Source organism: Pezoporus wallicus, unplaced genomic scaffold, assembly GCF_028554395.1.
Source record: "Pezoporus wallicus isolate ANWC-B61680 ecotype Strahan unplaced genomic scaffold, APGP_CSIRO_Pwel_v1 contig_9123, whole genome shotgun sequence".
NCBI lineage: Eukaryota > Metazoa > Chordata > Aves > Psittaciformes > Psittacidae > Pezoporus > Pezoporus wallicus.
Window position 1 is genome coordinate 448,666 of NW_026641571.1, and position 10,556 is coordinate 459,221.

The 10,556-nt window shown below is 54.8% G+C and overlaps 2 protein-coding genes across 4 annotated transcripts in view; one reads left to right on the forward strand and one right to left on the reverse strand.

The window, feature by feature from the left end:
- Positions 1 to 5,201, forward strand: part of PPFIA4 (PTPRF interacting protein alpha 4) — a 30,720-nt gene extending 25,519 nt beyond the window's left edge. For all 3 annotated transcript variants that reach the window (XM_057424444.1, XM_057424445.1, XM_057424446.1), the window contains 6 exons: positions 415 to 512; positions 1,241 to 1,416; positions 1,630 to 1,698; positions 2,483 to 2,660; positions 3,512 to 3,603; positions 4,048 to 5,201. In XM_057424444.1, coding sequence (XP_057280427.1) covers positions 415 to 512; positions 1,241 to 1,416; positions 1,630 to 1,698; positions 2,483 to 2,660; positions 3,512 to 3,570 — 580 coding nt within the window. In that variant the 3' untranslated portion in view covers positions 3,571 to 3,603; positions 4,048 to 5,201. The remainder of the gene's footprint in view (positions 1 to 414; positions 513 to 1,240; positions 1,417 to 1,629; positions 1,699 to 2,482; positions 2,661 to 3,511; positions 3,604 to 4,047) is intronic.
- An 822-nt stretch (positions 5,202 to 6,023) lies between these two features.
- MYOG (myogenin) lies at positions 6,024 to 10,556 on the reverse strand. The gene is made up of 3 exons (XM_057424479.1): positions 10,077 to 10,556; positions 7,274 to 7,355; positions 6,024 to 6,549 (listed from the first exon to the last, which is right to left on the reverse strand). The coding sequence occupies exons 1-3, from the start codon at positions 10,554 to 10,556 to the stop codon at positions 6,428 to 6,430; spliced, it is 684 nt and encodes a 227-aa protein (XP_057280462.1). The 3' UTR covers positions 6,024 to 6,427.

Here is a 10,556-nt window from a genome sequence, read left to right on the forward strand (position 1 = left end):
GGGGCAGTTTGAGGGATGCTCCCCCATTTTGGCCAGCCCCATTGCTGGAGGGTGGCACTTCTAGGCTAAACCCTGACCCATGGGGCTGTGTCCATGGACCTGCCAGGTCCTTCACACTCCTCCAGTCTGGAGCAATCCCCATTGGTTCTCCGTTCCCTCTCCAGTCACCAAGCTCAGTGTGTCCTTATTTGAATGCAGGCAGGTAGAACATGGTGTTGGGAATTACCATACATGGGAGGGACATTCCCCTTTTCCAGCTGAGATCTTCCCTTTGGGTTGTGTCTGTCCTGACTCAACCCTGAACCAAAGCACCCTTCAGGCACAGGGAGGGCAAGCAGGGAAGTGGGTCCCTCCAACCCACCTGGCCCACGGTGCTGAGCCCTCCTGAGGGTTGGTGATCTCGTGTCCCTGCAGAACCAGCCTGCAGTACGGCATCATGTGCCTGAAGAGGCTCAACTACGACCGCAAAGAGCTCGAGAGGAGGCGAGAAGAGACCCAACACGAAATCAAAGGTCAGCAGCCACCTTGCACCATCCAGCTCTGGAAAAGGAGATGAGAAACCTCCCAAGAGATGCCCAGGGATGGTCCTTTTCCTATCCCTTATTTTAACACAGCATTTGCCTTGAGTGTGAGGTGTCCCTGCCCATGGCAGGGGGGTTGGAACTAGGTGATCTTAAGATCCTTTCCAATCCTAACTATTCTATGATTCTATGATTCTATAAAAGCCTTATTTCTGAGCAACCCTGCCCCAAGGGGGGACCTCCCTGCAGTTTTTCCCAATAGACTGCTCCAAGTGCCTTTGTGCAGCTTTACCCCATGGGGAGGGAAGGTGTCATGACAGAAAAGAGCCACTCTGATCATCGGGTCATCTCCTGCCCATTTCCGATGCCGAGGACATGGCTTGCTCAGCCTCCCCTTCCTCACTGCCCGTCCTGAGATTCCCTACACATCTGCCTGCTGCTTGGATTACATCTCATTATTGATAATGCCCCTAATTACAGCAGCAGCCGGGGGTTCTTAGGATTAATTTTCACAGTTGGTTTCTGCCTGTTAGCTCAGCATTGGGTTTGGTAAATGGAAGTGAGCCGCTCCTGGCGCTTGAGCACCCGGTATTGATGCTGGCTTGGCAAGGGGAGTCCCAGGCTCATCCCGGGGCAGTGCAAAAGAGCTCCATCAGGTCCCTGCACAAGGAAGAGCACGGTCTGAGCTGGTCCTGAGACGTGCCCTCGCTCTTTCACAGACGTGTTGGTGTGGACCAACGACCAGGTCATTCACTGGATCCAGTCCATCGGGCTCCGCGAGTACGCCAACAACCTGGTGGAGAGCGGCGTGCACGGGGCGCTCCTGGCCCTCGATGAGAACTTCGACCACAACAGCCTGGCTCTCGTGCTGCAGATCCCCACGCAGAACACCCAGGTGAGAGGAGGCACCTCGGGGTGTCTCAGAGGAGGGTGCCCAGCGTGGGACACGGCTGCGGGGGGACTCCACCGGGGCCACCGGCTCAACTCTGCCTTCCAAAGCAGAGCGCTTGGATGGTGCATGGGCTTTTTTCATCTCATTCTTGGGGTGGGAGCTTGGGCTGGAAACTGTTTTCATCAGTGGGGAATGCTCATTTGTGGTTAATTTCAGGCTCGGCAAGTGCTGGAGAGGGAGTTCAACAACCTGCTCGCCTTGGGCACGGATCGGAGGCTGGACGATGTGAGTACCAAGACTCTCCCATGTCAGGTTAATGCTGAGCCCCTGTTCTTGTGCAGGAAACAGGAGAGGCAGGACCTCTGCTCAACTCCCTCCTTGTCCAGTGGTGTCAAATAGCGCATCATGGACTCTTTAGAGCAGTTGCATGAGCAGTATCAGTGGAATAAGCTAAAACTATTAGACAAGGCCCCAGGGAAAGTGTTTCCAGGCTGTGGATGCAGGTGAGGAAGAGCCTTGTGCATCATTTCAAGCCTCATGCTCAGAGGGCTGAATTTTAGATAGGCTGACCTGGCTTTCCTTGCCTGCTGCTTTAATATTGCCTTTTAGAGTCACAGATGTTGTGAGCACGGCACATCTGCAGTGGCTGAAGCTGGTGGGTTAGAGAAGCCCCATTAAAGCAGGCAGAAAACTGTTCATATTGAGTCACTAAAGGTGGGAATTCATCTGTGTCTCTCCTATATGAGAGCAGAGCTGTTCAGGGCTCTCTTTAGAGCACGGTCTTTAGAGCAGATGCTTCCAGATGCCATTATCTCGCCAAGGTTATGCATCCCTTGGGGTCTTTACTGGGGTTCGTGCGTTGATGCCTCCAAGGCACCTTTGCAGGCAGGACAGAGAGAAAGGCCAGCTGGAAAGGCTAAAGCCCATGTCATGGCATCCCGGAGAGGTCTCCTATGTCCTTGGTCCGATTCACCCGCACACCTCGGCACTGTTTGTGTACAGGCACCTTTTACCTTGCTGGGTAGGAGAAGGTATCTCAGAAGGTCCATAACGGGCTCTTCCCTCGCAGGGCGATGACAAGACCTTCCGCCGCACCCCGTCCTGGCGGAAGCGCTTCCGTCCACGGGACGTCCACAGCATCAACATGCTCAGCGGCTCCGCCGAGACGCTGCCCGCCGGCTTCCGCGTCACCAGCCTGGTGCCACTGCCCCCCCCGGCCGCCCCTGCCAAGAAGATGCCCCCAGAAGGTAGGTGTGTCGTCCCCCCCCCATCATCTCCCCTCCTCACACCACAGGGTTAATGTAGAGTCATTGACTCAGAGCCAACCGGGGTGGAAAAGACCTTCGAGATCAAGTCCAACCGCCCCCCAGCACTGCCAAGGCCACCACTAACCCATGGCACTAAGGGCCTCGTCTACATGGGGTGTGAATGCTTTAGGGATGACGTGCCACCAGGAGAGGAGAGAGACAGAGAACTGCTGGTGGTGATGCTGAATCCGTGTGGTCCTTGAGCTGTAGATGGGTTGCTTCAGTCGCTGGTCCACCGTGATGAAGGAGAAGGCTGGATTGGGAATGAAATGGGGATGCCCATGGCAGGGGGTTGGAAGTAGATGATCTTAAGGTCCTTTCTAACCTTAACCATTCTATGATTCTGTGTGTGTCACTCATCCTGGGTTGGGCATCCAGGTCAGAGCCTGCTGGGGTAGCACTGGGGGCTGTCAGGAGTCAGTCTTGTCCATCCTGCATTTTGGAAGCCATCCCCAAAGGGACTGAATTAACCAGTTCAACTCAGTCCAAGCACTGCTGAGCACCCACTTTCCCAGGGCTGGTGGGCCCTGCTTAGACACGCCTGCTGTCTGTGCTGTGTGTGTTTTAGCTGTCCCAGGCTCTGCCCCACCACCACACAACTCCTTTCTACCACGTATCTTGGTCCCTTCCAAAGATGCAGGGAGGCACAAGGTCCAGCCAGGTCCAGGTGGCCAAACGTGCCTCTTCCCTTTGACCCTCCTCTTCATGTGGGTGTACAGATGCTGCCTAATAAAGGCTGTGGTGGGAAGCCTGGGGCTAATTGCAAGCTCTGCTCCTTGACTCCCTTCCAGTTGGTGCCTCTGGGTCGCCAAGGCTGGAGACCTCCACGGTCCGGACGTATTCCTGCTGAGGGTCCACGTGATGGGAACCAGCCCGGCCCCGGGTAAGTGGATTGAGGCCTCAGAGCTGGATGGGGACCAAGAGGAGAGCACGAGGCCTCTGCCCAGCATCACCCAGGCAGGGTGTCTGCCTTCACCAAGGTTTGCCTTGCCATGGAGGACCACGGAGACCTCAGTCCTGGGGCTCATCACAGGACACTGAGATGATGCAAAAGGGATGCCCAAGATCCCAACTGCGTGTGGTTTGTCCCATCCCTGGACAGACAGCTCCCCTGGGGACCCCAGGATGCCATCCTGGATGTGGGGGTCCAACTGGGGTTGTTATAGGCAAGCACTTCAGGGAGGCTCCTGGGATCCTGCTGCACCCTGGGACATGGTTTTCCTGTACTAGGATTCATTACTTGCTCTACCTGGATTTGTCAGCCTGTGGGTGCTGAGGTGGAGCTGAGCCACCATCCTCATGGAGCCTTTCCTGCTTTGTTTCCCAGCACATCCCCACTCTCCGTATGGCCACGTGCTGGCTGCCTTTCAGGACAAGAGCCCAGCATGTTCCTCGGCCCAACAGGCGCTGCAGTCTCACTGCTGTGGACCAAAAAGGATTCTCTCCCTTCTGCTTGTGCACCCCACCGCTTCCCCCAGCTCCCCATGGCTCCTGCCTGTGGCTTGTTGCCCACCTCTCCCCGCACTGGCTGCGGATGCGCTCGCTGGGTGCCTGCTCCGTTGCTGGCAGAAGCGTGGTGCAATCCAGGGGAGCAGCAGAGACACCCCAAAAGCAGGCTGAGATATCTGGAAACCTTTCTCCTGCCTGGTTCATGTTGCCAATACACCGTGGGCTGCTGCACCCGAGCCCCGGGCATCAGGGATGGTGCTGCCCACAGGACTTGAAGCCAAGGAAGATTCAGGCTTGTGAAATTCCTCACACTGCCGGGCACGGAGCTGCCCCAATGGGGACTGGAGCCAGTGCTGGGGTTGGTGCTGCATGGGATGGAGCAGGGACCAGCCATTGTGGGGACAAGGGGGTGACATCTGCCTAGAGGTGGGCAGCCGGGGCGCTGCAGTTTTGGGTGCTGCCAGATGCCACAAGGGGAGAGGCTGCATGGGGAAGGGCTGGAATCGCCCCATAGGGCTCACTGCTGGCTGGGGCAGTACCCAGCATCCATGAGAGAGGGGACACAATGGGGGTACCCACCACCCCGGGACATGCCCGTCCTTTCCCCTCCGGGTACAGAGGAGATGCTCTTCCCCCCCCTGCCTCCAGGCTATGGGCAGGGATCTATCCAGGAGGCTCCAACTCTTCCCATTTCTTCCCCGTAGGGTAGGATCTCTTCATCTCCTCATGCCACGTTTGCCTTGTGTGGCCCCTATTTCTGATGTGATATTTATTGATGGCTGGAATGACCTTATACTTTATCATGTGCTGTCTGGAAGTGCAATACCTGAGAGGCTCTACAGTCACCATGTCTTTTCGGTGTATTATTTGCCTAATACAGTATTAAATATTTTTTTAAGTTGAAGAGTCAGTGAGCCCTTTATATCGAGGCCCTATTTCTTTCGTCATATTATTGGTACTGCATGGACTCCAAACCCTGGATCGGGTCAGGAAAGGATGTATGTGTGTTCCAATAAACAGGATTTTAAAGCAGCGCTGGCTTGAGCCTTCTTTCTAGAGCCCCAGTTAAGAACAGAATTAATCTTTAGCTCCCCAAGAGTTCCTGGGGTGCAGGGCTGAGCCCCACTGAAATCACTGCTCTCTGATTTAACCGTGGGACATCCAGTTCCCACCAGTGAGCAACCACATTGAGATCCAGCTGGGTTTTCTGATACAGAGAATCATAGAACCCAGGCCTGGTTTGGGTTGAAGGGACCTTAAAGCTCCTCCAGCTCCAACCCCTGCCACGGGCAGGGACCCCTTCCATAGAGCAGCTTGCTCCAAGCCCCTGTGTCCAACCTGGCCTTGAACACTGCCAGGGATGGGGCAGCCACAGCTTCTCTGGGCACCCTGTGCCAGCGCCTCAGCACCCTCACAGGGAAGAGCTTCTGCCTAAGAGCTCATCTCAGTCTCCCCTCGGGCAGGTTCAAGCCATTCCCCTTGGCCTGTCCCTACATCCCTTGTCCCAGGCCCCTCTCCAGCTTTCCTGCAGCCCCTTCAGGCACTGGAGCTGCTCTCAGGTCTCCCCTTCAGGAGCCTTCTCTTCTCCAGGCTGCCCCAGCCCAGCTCTCTCAGCCTGGCTCCAGAGCAGAGCTGCTCCAGCCCTCGCAGCATCTCCATGGCCTCCTCTGCCCTCGCTCCAACAGCTCCACATCTCTTTCGTGTCGTTGCTTCCAGAGGTGAGCGCAGCACTGGGTGCAGGCTGCAGCGCTGCCGTGCACGAAGCCCCGAGCACTCAAACAAGAATGCCTTTATTTAAAAAAAAAAAAAAAAAGAAAATCCAAATAAGTTAGCAAAAATAATCCTTAAAAAAAAACCCAAAACAAGAAATGGCAACTCCACACAGCGCTGCTAGAAAAGCCACCGTGGTGCTGAGCCCAAAGAGACACCAGCCCCAGAGAGACGTTGGTCGAAGAGCATCTTGGAAGGAAATCAGCAAGCGAACCCAGCACACGTGTTGGCCCCCAAAACCCACTGGCCCTGGATGGGTCCCTTGTGCGACCCGGGGCCATGGCACTGCCCATATCCCACCTCTCCCTCTTATTTTCTCAGCTGGCTGAGCAGGAGCGTTTCAGCGGGAATGGGAAAGAAGTTGAGTGGTCTCAGTGGTGCAGTCCATGATGCCAAAGGGGTAAATGGGTTTTCCAATGGCTGGAACCTTCTGGCATCTTATTCCCACCCCATTACCAGCTCGAAGAGCCGCCAGGGTTGGTGACAGCTCAGTTTTGGACCTGCTCCTCCTGGAACGTCACGGCCACGTCCTCCACGGCGATGCTCTCCACAATGGAGGAGAGGGAGTGGAGGTTGCGGTCCTCTGCCGTGTCATCAGCCAGGAGGTGATCTGTGGAGAGCAAGGGGATGGTGGCTCTGTGGGGATGAGGACTCGCCTGGGGACGGCTCCTGGCTCCACACAGGGCAGATCCAGAGGTCCCCCAACAAATAGAGTTGGGAATCGCCCCCAGCTCCCACCATTGGGGATGATGAGACCTCCCACTGAAGAAGGCGACGGGGAGCGAAAGCTCTGGCCGCTTCTTGAGGTTTTATTCCCCATTGGAAAATGAGATTTAAGTTTCTGCTTTCTGGAGCAATAAATGTGTGGATTTGGAAGGGATGGGGATCACTGGAATAACGGGAAAAACAATCAGCAGCTGCAGAGGGTTCATGGGGAGCGAAAGGGAGCCTGGGGCAGAGATGCTCAGTGCACAACAATGCTCAGCACCGCAGCAAAGGTAAGCCAAGGGATGGAGATGGATGAACCCTTGATGGGGACCCAGGCTGATGCAGCCCAGTTTCTCACCCCCTAAGAGAACGTTTCTTGGTGAAATCAGTGAGAGAAGCCTGAACTCACTCAGCATCCAGCCAAAGAGGTGCAGGAGGATTTATGAGTCTGGGGGGAGCCATCCCAGCAACAGCGGGATGGGGAGAGAAGCTCAAAGCTCCTTCTATCCTCTGCTCCGATCATCTCCTGCTTGGGGGGCTTGGCTCAGCGATGCTCTGCTCCAGGGCTGTGGGTCCCTAATTGCTGCCCCCCATTGCAGAGCCCGGTGAGGTGGGGTGGACCTTACCTGCGGGGTTGGTGCTGAACTCCAGCTGGCTGCTCCACTCGGGGCTGCAGGACGAGCTGCCGGACCCACACTCGCTGCCCGCCTGCAGGGAGCCAAGGGGTTCACCATGGGTCTCACTTCTTCAGCCCAGCCAAACTCCACCAACCGCCCCAAAAGCACCCCAGGGAGCCCAATGCCCTGCGGAGATGGGGACATCTCTCCCCATCTGCAAAGGGGCTTGAGGAGACGACAGCATTCAGCATCCCCACGACCCATTGGGAGATGCTTCGTTAACCATAAGGGCTGAAAAGGGGGATTCCTGGGGATCATCTTTGGGCAGTTTGATTTGTGGGCTTGGAGCTGAAGGGGTTTTTCAGAGGGAAGAGCTGGCAGCCTGGAAACCGAGGGTGTTACTCAGCAAAGCTCTGCATTCACTTTCCTTCTGTGTGCATCCTTACCTGGAAGTAGATGCTGGCTCAGGTTAGACCCCAAATCTGATTTATAGGGGCAAGCCCAGGGACCCAACTGTTTGTAGCAGCCTTGGAATGGCACTTCGGGTCTGCAAGGCCAGGGCAGCACCAGCCCTGAATCAACACTTGGATTTACTTCCAGCTAAAGGAGGGCTGGGAGCAGCAGGGACATGGGAAGTGCTCAGCGAGGGCCTGGGCACATTTACAATCCACAGGGTCAAACCCAAATGCACACATTGGGTTTCTCCTGGGAAGATCCAAGAACGTATAGGATGGAGCTAAAAGGCTTTTTCAGTTGTTTATTCAGCTGTAAATGTTGGGCTACCTGGGTACTGCTGGTTTGTGCTTAAATCCTTCCATCTGAAAGGACGTGAGTCTCTGTGAATCCCTCTTTTCTGTGCCTCTTATAAAGCCTACATCTGCATCTATATCCATGTCTTTATCTGTATCTAATTGTATATCTCTATATCTGTATCTATATCTAAATCTAAATCTATGTCTGTATGACTATATATCTCTAAATCTATATCTGTATCTATATATCTATATAAGATATAGATATATATCTTTATCTATATATCTATTTATCTATGTATCTAATCTATATATATCTAATCCATATATCTATAACTGTATATCTATATCTATATCTATATATCAATATTGACATCTATATATACATACGTATCTCTGTATCTCTCTATCTCTCTATCTGTTCTACATATTGATAGCTAATCCATACATCTCTATATATCTGTAACTATATCTATATCTGCATCATCCATAGCTGCAGCTATCAACACAATTCCACACACAAAGAGCCACAGGGAAGCGCACACCCAGACCCCAGGATTCAGGTCTCAAAACCTTGGATCAATGACCAAGACCCTGTGGTGCGATGGGGCTGGGGAGGAGGCAGTGGGGCTGAGCCCCGGAGCACCCATCCCTATGGAGCGTGGCTGGAGGCAGCGGGTGCTGACCCCTCAATGGCCTTCGGTCGGAGGCTTTGTGGGTTGTGTCACCCCTTGACTTCACAGGGAGAAACCAGGAGCATGATTCTCTCTGTGAGCAGGGGGAGGACTCACATGGGTTTGTTACACTTCGCTATTTTGTTTTATTCCACTTTTGTTTAAATTTAAATTCATTTCATTTGGTTTAAAAGATGCTTTGTTTTAGTTTGGTTTGGTTTGATTTTTGTTTCCTTTGATTGCATTTCATTTCATCTCGGTTTATTTCATTATCCATTTTACTCCATTTTATTTCATCTTAGTTCCACAGTAGGACTCAGTGCTCCAGAGCTGCCCGCAATGCCTCTGCTTGGGATCACCCCCATAGAGCAACACTGCCATGGGGCATCCCCCCCATAGAGTAACACTCCCATAGAGCTTGGGATCACCCCCATAGAGTAACACTCCCATAGAGCAAGCACACCCATAGCACATCACCCCCACAGAGCATCACCCCCTTAGAGTGTCACCCCTATGGGACTTCATCACCCCCATGGGGCACCCACCCACAGACCAACACCCCCATAGAGCAAGCACCCCCATAGTACGTCATCACCCCCACAGGGCATCACCCCCATAGACCAACACCCCCATAGAACAAACACCCCCATAGTACATCACCTCCACAGAGCATCACCGCCATGGGGCATCCCCCCATAGAGTAACACCCCCATAGGGCATCCCCTCATAGAGTAACACCCCCATAGAGCAAACACCCCCATAGTACATCACCCCCATAGGTCATCACCCCCATGGGGCATCCCCCCCTAGACCAACACCTCCATAGAGCAAACAACCCTATAGTACATCACCCCCACAGGGCATCACCCCCATAGAGTGCCACCTCCATGGGACATCATCACCCCCATGGGGCATCCACCCATAGACCAACAGCCCCATAAAGCAAACACCCCCATAGTACATCATCACCCCCACAGGGCATCACCCCCATAGACCAACACCCCCATAGAGCAAACACCCCCATAGTACATCACCTCCACAAGGCATCACCCCCATGGGGCATCCACCCATAGACCAACACCCCCATAGAGCAAACACCCCCATAGTACCTCACCTCCACAGGGCATCACCCCCATGGGGCATCCCCCCATGGACCAACACCCCCATAGAGCAAACAACCCCATAGTACCTCACCTCCACAAGGCATCACCCCCATGGGGCATCCCCCCATGGACCAACACCCCCATAGAGCAAACAACCCCATAGTACATCACCCCCACAGGGCATCACCCCCATGGAGTGCCACCCCACTGGGACATCATCACCCCCATGGGGCATCACCGTGGCACTGGTGGGGACCAGAGGGCTGCCCCGGGGCACACTTACCCCAGGCTGCGCAGCGGCGGGGTGGAAGCGCAGCTCCCTCTGCTCCCGCTCCTGCTGGTTGAGGGTGCTGAGCAGGCTCTGCAGGCGCTCGATGTACTGGATGGCGCTGCGCAGGATCTCCACCTTGGGCAGGCGCTGGTTGGGGTTCAGCAGGGTGCTGCGCTTCAGCGCCTCGAAGGCTTCGTTCACCTTCTTCAACCTGCGCTTCTCCCGCAGCGTGGCTGCCCGCCGCCGGTCCATGGACACCGTCTTCCTCTTGCAAACCTTGCAGGCCCAGGGCAGGCATTGCCCGGGGCAATGCTCAGGTAGGGCTGAGTCCTTCTCCTCCAAAGCCACCCTTGCCTCCGGGCACAGGGACACGTCCGGTCGCTCCGGGAATGCCGCCGCCTCGTAGCCCTGTAAGCGGGAGCCCAGGAAGTTTTCCCCATCGTAAAACCTCTGGTCCGGGAAAAAATAAGGATTGGTCTCGAAGAGCTCCAT